Source organism: Lingula anatina, chromosome 3 (genome assembly GCF_051362555.1).
Source record: "Lingula anatina isolate TDL-2025a chromosome 3, LinAna3.0, whole genome shotgun sequence".
In the NCBI taxonomy this organism is placed as follows: Eukaryota; Metazoa; Brachiopoda; class Lingulata; order Lingulida; family Lingulidae; genus Lingula; species Lingula anatina.
In genome coordinates, this window is record NC_141769.1 from 22,197,529 (window position 1) to 22,209,991 (window position 12,463).

Consider the following 12,463-nt stretch of genomic DNA (forward strand, 5'->3'; position numbering starts at 1 on the left):
AGAAGGCATTGGAGCTGCATGTCTACAAAATGGGAAACCAGTGGCATATGCATCCAGGGCGATGACAGATACAGAAAAGCGTTACGCGCAGATAGAAAAAGAATTACTAGCAGTCGTCTTTGCATGCGCAAAGTTTAGAGGCTACATATATGTGAAAGAAATCACGATCGAGACTGATCACCAGCCACTTATCTCAATATGGAAGAAACCATTAGCAACTGCACCAGCAAGATTGCAGCGTATGTTATTACAGTTGCAACCATACAGAATTAACTTAATGTTTGTTTGTAATCACTATCATTGCTGTGCATGTTTATTTGGCACTGTTTGTGTTTCTATTTATTGTGATCACTGTATATGTTTGTGTTGTTACTGTTGGTGTTTGTATTTATTGTGAGCACTGTGTATGTCATTTCTGTCACTCTATTTGTTTATCATTATAACTATAGCGCTGAATGATGGTGTTGTCAATGTATGTCTATGTGTCTGTTTCTATTCTGTTTTCTGTGTCTATTCTGTATTGTTACTAAATGTGTTTGTTTATATTTGGATGAATGTGTACGGCTAGGTTTGCACTCTTTTCCCTTGTGTTCATTGTTATTACGGTGCACGTTACTATTGTCACTTTACATGTTAATATTTAATTTTATCACTGTGTATGATTGTGTCGTTACTGTTTGTGTATGCATATGATTCTGTTTACTGTGTTAGTCTGTTTGTCCTATAACTGTGCATGTTTATGTTGTCACTGTTTGTGTTTGTGCTTATTGTGATCACTGTATATGTTTGCGTCGTTACTGTTGATGTTTGTATTTATTGTGAACACTGTTTCCATTCTGTACCATCATTGTATGTGTTTGATATATATTGTGATCACTGTGTATGTCTCTGTATTAACTCCATCACTGATCACTGTGTATGACTGTGTAATCATCCAATTAATTTATGTTCATTCTGATTACTGTATATGTTTGTGCTGTCACTGTGTATGTCAAAATTTATTCTGATCACTGTGTATGTCTGTATTGTGCCTGTGTTTGTTTGTATTTACATTACTGTTCATGTTTGTGTTGTCATTGTTTGTGTTTGTATTTATTGTGATCAATGTGTGTGTATGTCAGTTTTGTCAATGTTTGTAATCATTACTATTACTCTGCATAATGGTTGTCACTGTATGTCTATGTGTCTATTTATATTCTGTTTGCTGAGTCTATTCTGTATTTTCACTGTATGTGTTTGCATGTATTGTGATCACTGTGTTAGTCTGTTTGTCCTATTTGTTTGTTATCATTATCAATACTATGCATGTTTAAGTTGTGTTTATATCACTGTATATGTTTGCATCATACTGTTTGTGTTTGTATTTATTGTGAGCAATGTGCATGTCAGATTTGTCAGTCTATATGTTTTTAAACATAATTATAACTGTGATTGTTGGTGTTGTTGCTGTAAGCATAGTTTGTGTGTCTTTCTATACTCTGATTCCCGTTTCCATTCTTCATGTATTGTCATTGTATGTGTTTGTATATATATATTATGATCACTGTGTATGTATCTGTTTTCACCCAGTCACTAATCACTGTGTATTACTGTGTAATCATCCAATCAATTTGTATTCAGTCTGGTCACTGTACATGGTTGTGTTGTCACTGTACATGCCAAAATTTATTCTGATCACTGTGTATGTCTGTATTGTGACTGTGTTTGTTTGTATTTAATTTGATAGTAAACTTTTCATGTTTCAAATTTCCACTCCAGGACAAGTAACATATAACACTGTGATCTAATGTATTGCTGTATTCAATATATTTCCACTCCAGGACAAGTCACATATAACACTGTGATCTAACACATTGCTGCAGTCTATATATTTCCACTCTATGACAAGTCACATATAACACTGTGATCTAACACATTGCTGTAGTCTATATATTTCCACTCCAGGACAAGTCACATATAACACTGATAAAACACATTGCTGTAGTCTATATATTTCCACTCCAGGACAAGTCACATATAACACTGTGATCAAACGTAATGCTGTAGTCTATATATTTCCACTCCAGGACCCGATGTCCTCCATCTGGACTGAATCAACAGGCATTAAAAGCAACACGGCACCAAGACCTTTGGTGAACCTTCATTATGGAACTTTACATACTGGATTACCGAAGATAGTACTAAAAACACTTTACCCACGTTTGATCATGCGATGCTCTTTACTGGGTAAGTGCACCCTTGCTCCTCTCTTTGAACGAGGTTTATTCTGTCTTCCCAATGTTTTAATAACACCCGTACAACACAAGTCAGCTCACCAGTTCGGTGCTGATAGTTTAAACACCCAGTTATGCTTCTCTTGGATGATGCTTACAATCATAATTTGAAATGAAAGGAAATTAATTGATAAGGACTAAAGTGAATGCCATTTTATCTTCCGTTCGTTTCCTTAGCGGGCAAATTTGCTGCAATATTGCTGTAAATTAGGAGCAAGATTTTTTTCTTGCAAACTTGTTGCTTGAAACTTTACATTTTGCTACAGGTTGCTATATTTCTAAATCGTATTATATATTGTACAACTCTACCAGGTGTGACATATGGAACGGCGAGGACGCAAGCGGTAACAAAGCAGTGTCTGTGGCAGGTATGACGATGTTTCCGAGATTTTCTTTTTGGCATAAGAAATAATCACTGCATGTAGATAACGGTTGTTAATTATTTATATATAGATCTTTTATGGTATTTGCACTGTTATTTCTAATATATCCGGAATTTGCAAGTGCTGCTTCTTCGCTTCTTCAACCGAATAACGCTTATTTCTGTAGAAAACATTCCAATGCCACTGTTACTGCCACTTTTCTTTTAGCAAACGATGCTGATAGTAGTACAAAAAACAGCAACCACTTTTACAAATGTTCATACAATATCACTCATACAACAAGCGCTCCAACCGTGTTACTAATACCCCCTTTACACTGGACGGCGTCCTTTCTGCGTCCTTTCTGCGACCATGATATTTGGCATCACTGTGGTCTTAATAAGGAGGCACGAGCATTGATTTTGTATCAGAATGAATGCTCAATGATCGGCCAGTTGTCGGCACGTAAAGTATTATAATTTTTTAACTCTCAAATGGGGCCGTACTGCTGGACGCAGAAAGGACGCCGTCCAGTGTAAAGGGGGCTTAACTGCCTGCTTAACAACTGCAGGTGTTGCGAAGGTGGGTCAGATATGTCAGCGGGACAGGACGTCTATTAACGAGGATCACGGAGGGTTTGCATGCATAGGTGTCAGCTCACACGAAATGGGACACAAGTAAGACGATAGACGTATGCAGTTGGGATTATTCCTTGTCACATGACATCAGTCACGAAGAAACTCATGATACTATGTAAAATTGTTTGAATAAGAGCATCATGAGGACATGATTTAATAATTCATTATATGTAATTGTCCTTGAGTTCCCTCGGCAGAGCTCAATCCATACACCCATATACCTTTACTGTTTGGTAAATAAGATATAGCGTTACGTACCATCATGGTTTTTCCAAAGGGTTTGCAATAATATGGGTTAGTTGCATTTCGTTTGAACATCATAGTGTATACGAACTATTTCAATTCTCTCCAGCCTAGGTGCGGTACATGATGGAGATAACAATACATGCAATGGGAGCCAGCAGTACATTATGGCGGCCGTTTCGGACGGTAATGCCCCCATGTCAGCACTGAGGAATTCCTTCACGTTCTCAAAGTGTTCGGTGGAAGCTTTCCGCCAGAAGATCTCTGAGTTGAACAGGTGAGGGAGATACAACTCCCCAAACAGTTCTGACTGTATCAGGAAATCAATAAAACTTGTAAATGGATAGTTTACTGGATTAACTGCTTCACAAAAAGTGTAATACGCTTCAAATATCTTAAATCACAAAACCATACCTATATTTAATCGACTAAGTACATGTACATACACGTCGCTCAAAGTGTTTGACTTGCTTAGTTGTTAAGCAATAGCATTCGAATTCACGCAATAGAAAACCAAAAAGACAACGAAAATAGGTGACAAATTGTAAAGGTATTTATGTATGAGAGCAATTTGCTCTTAATTACTTTACCTGTATTTTTGTATTTTAAACTTCTAGCAGATTCAACCTACCTTGAATCAGGAGACAGGGCCCAGAATTGCAGAAAAGAGCGTAATAACCCAGAGAACATCGTAAATTGTTGTGAAACTTGTGCTTCACCAGACAGTGGCAGCACCACGGAGACCACCCCGGAACAGCAGCTGCCTGTTGTGATTGCATTGCCTTTAGAGATCAAAATTAACGCCACCTTCTGCACGCGACTAACGGATTCTAATACGCTGGAGTTTAAAGCTATGAGCAACTTTGCGTGTTATCCAGTGTAGAGAAGCTTGATTCAGCTTATTCCCAATACTTCTATATTAGATGTAAAGTGCTTTCATTTCGAAAAGGTAGCGTGATAGCAGACACACGGATAGAATTTTTCAAGGAAATCATCGAACACAAACTTACCACCGCTGACAGACATTAAAGATAACATCAACAACGCCTTTCAGACAAACCACATACAACTGGTTAAATTGGATCTTATGTTTGATGAATGTCACTCACCTGACATACGTGTTACCTGCTCCAGGTATGCAGATTGTGAGGACAAGACAGTCGGTTACTCTTGCCTCTGTATCCCCGGTTATAGCAACACTTCGAATGGCGGGGATTCGTGTGCTGAAAGTTGTGAAAAAGCTCCGTGTAAAAATGACGGCAAGTGCATGGAAAACCAAGACGGCCCTGTGTCGTGTCAGTGTGCGGAGGGGTTTGAAGGGCCCCGTTGTGAGAGGGTGTTTGTCCCCACGTGGCAAGAGCCAGTGATCATTGGTGGGGTTTGCGGTGGGTTAGTTGTGATAATACTGCTGCTGTTTGTATATATATCATGTGTAAATAGAAAAAGGCAACCTGAGCAGCATCGATCATCGTCTGGCTACGACAACCGGGTCTATGCTGGATAACGTGATCGTTTGAATAACCAAGTTAATTCCTTTTGTAACTTACTTGTGTTATTAAATATATCATTTTGTCACATGTCACTCCTTATGGTATATATGTTCATGTTGCTTAAACTAGTTGGTAAACGCTCAGCTGTTCAAATAACATCTTAAAATAAGATTACAAACTGCTGTAGATACGAACCGCTGCAATAGCGTTTCTTTGCGCATATTATTGTATTCATGTTAAAGCAGTCAGCATCGTTGTCTATTGCACAACTACAGCACAACGGGTGACGCAATTTCTTGTGAGCACGTCGTTAAAAATCTGCCATACGTTTTTACTGGAAATAAATTAACATTGTAAAAGTATGTTGTTACGGTGTATTGCTAAGAAAAATTAAAAATGCTGATTGTATTCCAACTTGTGTAACCCCTTGTACTGAAATTCTAACACGGTAATGTTATGCAATTGATCCTTGTCTTTAAAGTCAAATCTCAATCACGGAAGCGAAGCCAATATTAGAAACAAAAGTCTCTTCAAAGTTATAAATTTAAATAATGAGTGGCCACCTCTTTTGAGCCGACAGAAATGGGAGACTCAGTGACAATTCTAAAATTGTTGAAATACTTTGACCTCATTATTGTCGTTTAATTGGCTCTTTTAATTTCTTCCCCCAATAAAAGTCACCGCACCTGAGATAATTTAGTTAAAGCCAGTCCCAGGCCCGAGAGTTACATGTATGTAACCTCCTACCCGGAGAACACATCCATGTTTAGGGCAACTTTAACAAATAATGTAGTCCCAGTACTTATAGTTTTATTGATCTTCCTTTCAAGTCGGTCACAGTTATATATTCAAGAGAACATTTCGCCCAGGTCCGAGTATCCTAACTCACATATGACAGTGAACAAATTTATTTTCTATAAGATACGCTTACTGTAAGATTTAAGGGACGCAGGATAGTTCGATTCTCTATAAAAACTGGACCTCTCGGAGAGAAAGACCCCTGGAGATCGTCAAGACTGCTCTTGCCTGTGAGCCAGACTGGCCCGTGTTTGAGGAATAAAGGCTACTAGAGACTCCATGCTGACTGGCGAGATCACCGTTGATTCACCGTTCACATCAAAATGTGAAACCAACCACGGTTCCACTTTGAAACGATTAAAGAGTAAACAATCACAAACACATTATTAGTGAAAGATTAGAAAGAATGTCATTCGCTGAAATCCGGTGTGATTTTCAAATGAGGTAAGAAACGAAGAAATGCAATGGTTTTATAGTCGTGAGTTCTTCGGTCGGGAATACTGTGGCTTGCTTCTTTTCTGGCCTGGACTAAGCAGAGAATATTTTTTGGAATCTGGCCCAGCCCTTCCACAATTCCACTGCTTCCTCGAATGAACAAAACTCGGGGCGCTGTCGTACGAAGAAACAGCTGGTATTTCTCCATTGATTGTCAATAGTTTTCCCATTCAATCACTTTTAGCCTGTATTTGTCATTTGTATGAACATTCTAGCTGCTCAGCTCCCTTTGTGTAGCTCTACCTCACTGTCTAGTAGTTGCTGTAGGAGCTCCATAAGCAGATTTTCCACATATCGTTCAAAGGTCCCATTACTGCTGTAGGTAATAATTAGTGACTATTTGGTCTTGTTATTCGTTTTGTTCATCTCTGTCGCCAGTCGACCGTGCTGTGTTACCACGAACGACAACGGAATTCATATCAAAGGGTTGTTCTGAAGTAAAAAGACAGACTTGTAAATCAGTGAAAATCCAAGAGTGTAATAATCAGCAGCACAATGTTACGTAGGCCTAAAACATTGTGGAAATTAGCACAGCAAAAAGTATCCAGCATGCAATAATGTGCTACCAGTAATGGTCGAACAGTAACGGATTAAAAAGAAAGAGAGGCTCTCTATACCGACATGATATTTTATATAGGATATTATTACAAAACACATTTTCTTCAATTTTCAATATTTTTTGAAATATTAATTTAAAGTCATAAGTGAAAACAACACTTGCTATCGTGTTTGATGTGCAGTGATTGGGTTGGGTGGGTCATGGGGGGGGGGGGGGCAGCATGCACCCAGCTGAAGGAGGCGAGGAGGCGATAGGCCTACACTTGCTTCGTATGAAACATGTATCGCCCCTTTCATTGGCAATATCGTTCAATTTTTACATTTTTGAGATTCTAAGATTTTTTTCCAAATTTTAACAAATTCTAAGATTTTTCTGCAACTTTTATTATAATAAAACCTCTATATTATTACTTGTAACGTTCCGAAGACGATTTAATCGCAAACAAATGATACCCCTGTCTGACATAAATTAATTTTAAATAAATCAGATAAAAATTAAATAATATTTTTATAAATAGTAATTAATTTTTAAAAGTAAAGTTTAATAAAGAAAGAAAATATCATAATTCTCATCATTATTAGTAATAATAACACTAATAATGATGAGAATTATGATATTTTCTTTCTTTATTAAACTTTACTTTTGAGAGAAAAAAACATAGTACAAACATACAAGTTTAACCACGCATTTCTTCAGATAAATAATCATATTATCTTATTATCTTTATTAATTCAAGACATGGCAGCAAATGCGGTACACTTCAAACACAATGTCTATTTTTTTTCCAATTATTGCATGGTACTTTTTATTAAGCAATAGCACGTAAAGGAAATGAGTTAGGCTTAGAAATTAATTTCAGAGGGATATCTTACATGCCTGCTTCCATAAGTGCAATTGGTATCACTGAATCGATTAAAATAAAGGGAATCGTGATCTGATTTTTTTTTTCATATTTGAGCAGAATATTTCAATATGAAATTGAGAAGCCTTTTATACATAAAAAAATCAAATTCGGCCTGCTTTCTTTGTTATCGTGAGGAGCTTAAAGTCACTTCCTGTTATAGTACACTATTGCCCAAAATGGCTGGTAGGCCCCTACATGTCTAAAAAAACTTCACTTTTTGGGATATTTTACTCACATTTCTAAAACCCAACACTTGGTACGAAAAAGGAGTCGTTGCAGCAATTTGCACGACATTAAGTAACATGCATGTGTACTATGAACACTTTTCAGTCAGTCATTCTCTATTGGTTATGACTGGAATGTCTGGGGTGTGTGAAACATGTCACAGATTTGCATTTTAGTAACTGTGTCTACCGATTACTGAGACCATGCCGCAGCCTACCAATATGTTAATGGGACACCAGATGGTTGCATATGCAGATATGGGCAAGGAACAAATCCAGATAGCCAGACGTTTGGGTGTGGAAAGGAAAACTGTGAATAAAATCTTGAGGAGAAGGGCTGTGGCAGGAAATGTGGCACCTGTTAAATCTACGGGTAGACCGCGAAGTGGAAACACCAGAAGTGATCGTGTCATCGTCAATGGTAAGAAGAGAGCGGACCAAAACTGCCAACGTCATTACCTTAGAGCTACAGGCCCGACATTTGGCTCGATTGTCTCGCCGGACGGTAAACTACAGGGCCCGGTTTCATCAAGGCTGGATAGGCTATCCTATGGTTAACACTATCCAAGGTATAAATTTCTTATCCTCTGTATAGTTATCCTCTGTATAAATTTGTGTTTCATAAAGGCTGGATAAACAGCATGATAGTTATCCAGTGGATAAGAATTTTATCCAATACCATATTTGGAAAAAGACATTCCCATAATGCAATTAGTTGCTATAAACATTGTAAAAGCCATGAAACCGGGCCCAGGCTGTTGGAACACGGGTATCCTTCTAGAAGAATGTCGTAGAAGCCACGCTTGGCACCTGCACCTCGAGCAAACAGGCTGCAGTGGGTGCGGCAAAACCGTAACCTTACGGTCCAACATTGGAATCACATGGTGTTTGCTGATGAGACCCGTTTTCTACTGTATCGAACAGATAGAAGAATGAGAGTGTGCAGACCCGTTGGAGAATGGCTGTTGACTGAAAATACCCAAGAAAAAATAGCTGGAGGAGGTGGTTCCGTACATGTTTGGGGTACCATTTGCAGCAACGGCATTTGCCCATTGCTTCCTCTGGATGAAAACCTTAACGCTGCCAGATACAGGGACATTCTCTAACAGAAACTGGAGCCGTTCGCAAGAGGGATATACAGAGACAATTTTAGATTGCAACATGACAACGCTACTCCTCATACAGATTGCTAAATTAACGACTATGTCCGCCAAAACAACATTCAGCTGATGCCACAGCCAGCAAGCAGCCCAGATGAATACCCAATTGGGAACAAGTGGGACGAACTTGGTAGTGCTATTCAAAGGAGAAACCCTTCCGCTGCAAATTTAGATCAACTTTGAGATGCCCTTCAAGTTGAATGGACCAGAATTCCTCTCCAAAGAGCTGTAGCTCATTTTGCCACTCCTGGCGGCCATAATCCAAGCTCGCGGTGGAGTATTCCTGCTACTGAGGTTAATAATGAAGTCTGAATGGTTTTCATGGCAATCTCCCCAAATTTCATATTAATTGTCAATCACAATACAAATTTATGTTTCATTTTTCACTTATTACTGCTGTATAAAAAAAACTCATTTCGGGGGGCATGAGGAAAAAACCCTTAATAAATAAACACTTTTATTAGTTTTGCATTTTTTGTTTCTCTTTCACTTTCCTAATCCTCCAGCTTTACATATTTAGCAATATAAAGGGTATAATTATATAAAGGTAATAACAATAATAATGAAAGAAACAGAGCGAAATACATCCCTAAATTTCCATGTATCAACCAATTTGGGCAAGAGTGTATATTGCGCCGTGACTATCACTAGATGTGTTCCCGCCTTGAGTAGGAGGCTGGTCTGGAACGGTTTCAGTGTTTGGCACCTCTTCTCTCCAAGTCACCAATACCATATCTGTCATAGTGGTGATTACAAGGCCAAATTATATTTGAGAAACTTTCACATTTAAATCAAATGCAAATTGTATTGAAGTTTGGTAAAGATTGTTCAAGTGTCTCGAACAGTATAATGATATTATATGAATCTGTTAACGTATTTTATTCACTGGAAAGATCTGAAACCGAGTTTTAAAGGATGTTTTCAGCTTTCAAAGGATTGAATGTCTTTACTTACGGCTTCATCTCCTAGTTAAGTTTAAGTCTTAATTAAGTTGAAATGCCTTAATCCCCAGATAACAGCTCCACCTTGCATGTGCTCTGCTTTGCATGATTGTGCTCTAAACTAGCTTTTCGATGATTGAATTTGTAAAGTTTTGTAAAGCTTCCTTTCTGGTCCTCAAATCAAGTTCGGTCCCTTGGTTCTAAACTGTTTACCAGAGGCTCTGTTCTGGTCCTACACCTGTAAATGTCCATCATGACGTGTTCAAACGTGTTCCCCAAACGTGTACTTGGCTGACTCTCTTTTGGGCCCCAAACTTTTTCTGCGGTATAGTCTTCATTTGGAAACCTGCCAGTTTGACGTTCGGGGGGAGGGGAGGGGATTAATTACTTGCAGTTAAGCAACTCAACTAACGGTCATTTGGTTGATTCGCCAGATCAACGGACTAGCTGGCTATTATTTCACAGCATAAATTGAAAGATATAAATTGCAGAGTAACCTTCTGTCACAAGGATACTACATATAATTATTTATTCCCTTCATGCCCCCCGGGGGTCACTTGTAATTGATACTCCGTATCTTGATTAATGTGGAAGAATCAAAAGATGAAAAGAGTGCGCGGACGTGCTTTTGACAGGTCAGGTCACGAAGTAACGGATACGGCATCTCAGGCCACAAAATATGGTTTCACAGGGCAGTGAAGAAACTGGAGAAATTTCCCTCTCCGACAATATTCCAAGCATATATGGTCACCCTGCTTCCTTCATGTCTTTACAACAATTCAGTATCATTATGCTGAATTCTATTACTGTTCTATTACTGATGTTGTATTCAACCATCTAATAAAATTTGATATTTGAAAAAAATTTTATTGCAGGATTTTACAATATCACCACTTTGCACCATTGCTATTATATGGCGCAGAGTACATGTTCCAAACAGGTATAGCTGCAAACAGTAAAATTGTTTGATATTAACAAAAATATAAACAATTATGTTGATCATAATAACTAAACCACTCTGCGGGCTAACTGCCCGCATGAAAATGCAGTAGTATTGAAGTAGCAAAGAAGCATTAACGCAGTAGTGGTGTGGAGCATATTTGCAGTAGAAATTCAGTATAGCCTACTGCAATTCTACTCCAAAAAGTACATAGGTTTGTACAGAGAGGAGCATTAATGCAGTAGATTAGCAGTATGATAGAAGCATGTTTCAAATATGTTAATTAGCTCCCAAATCGAAGCAGATTTGAGGCATGTTTGCAGTATAATTGCAGTAGTCTACTGCGCTGGAGTATCTACAGCGTTTTCGTGCGGGTGTCTACGGGTGGTAGCCAAGATGTGTTCAGTTTATAACACTCTCCTCTAGTTCGGGACATTTACAGATTGTCTTTACCTCTCTCTCTCTCTCTCGTCATAAATCAAAGTCTCTGACATTTAACATTAATATTTTAATTCAGGATATTTACAGAAATGTGTAAACATGATATTAATTCGAGAAAGGATATTTTTTAGTGTTTGTAAATGTTACAAAGGAAATTACCAAAAATATATAGCTTTCCATTTGAGAAGACATGTTCCTCTACTCCCCTTCTCCAGATTTCCTGGCCCGAGGAGCAATATGTTTGTCCTAAGCTCTGAAGCTCTGAACGCGCTTGATAGAAACCAGATGTGGAGATAGTGAGATTTTATTGCTCGAGCCAGACTACCGACTTTCCAATCTTACAGGTTGAAATAAGTGTGGGGGGGGGGGGTTATATATCTTCTTAACCGACTAAGCTAGATAGGCACGAAACACGATAAAGTATATCAGTAGAAAGACTCAACTTGACTTATTTCATAACATAATAGTTGCTATGCCCTTATGTTCCTCTTCCCACCCTGAACTCTTGTAATAAATAATCATTTTTCTTTTCATATGAAAAATGAGAGCGTAAATTAACTTATCACAACCGCTCACGTTTTGCATAACGTTTTTCTTAATGTTTCATATTACTTTTAATAACTGCTGACTGCTTTCCCAGTTAGAGGGTACAATGGCATAAACCAGTGAAAGTAATGGAACGTGTCATATATTTATTTCCGATATTAATCTAAATATATGTGGCTCACATTTTCACTTTTTGTTGAAAGTTTTCTCACATCGAACTCAATTAATTGGGTTGGAGTGTCTACATCTGTAGCGGTGTTTTAAAGGGTCATAAATGGACCAATTTTGAGATAGCGTTATGCGAGACTTAGGCTTCGTTCACATGCAATGCCAGTTACTATAAGTTACTATAAGTTACTATAAGTAACTGGCTCGCGCTGCCAGTAATTACGCGGCGGGATATTTAGGGCACAGACCGTGATCATAAGATAGCGCGAATAGAAAATAGA

General features: G+C 38.2%; 1 protein-coding gene and 1 long non-coding RNA gene across 2 annotated transcripts; one reads left to right on the forward strand and one right to left on the reverse strand.

Annotated features, from left to right (window-relative positions):
- Window positions 1-1,395: 1,395 nt before the first annotated feature.
- LOC147763080 (metalloprotease mig-17-like) lies at window positions 1,396-5,359 on the forward strand. The gene is made up of 5 exons (XM_087009606.1): window positions 1,396-2,226; window positions 2,586-2,641; window positions 3,207-3,312; window positions 3,626-3,793; window positions 4,134-5,359. Exons 1-5 carry the CDS (start codon window positions 2,213-2,215, stop codon window positions 4,150-4,152), a joined length of 363 nt encoding a protein of 120 aa, XP_086865732.1. The 5' UTR covers window positions 1,396-2,212; the 3' UTR covers window positions 4,153-5,359.
- Window positions 5,360-5,799: 440 nt separating this feature from the next.
- LOC147763081 (uncharacterized) lies at window positions 5,800-10,629 on the reverse strand. The gene is made up of 2 exons (XR_015333586.1): window positions 10,101-10,629; window positions 5,800-6,731 (listed from the first exon to the last, which is right to left on the reverse strand). It is a non-coding gene; the product is annotated as an uncharacterized LOC147763081 (long non-coding RNA).
- Between the last annotated feature and the right edge of the window lie 1,834 nt (window positions 10,630-12,463).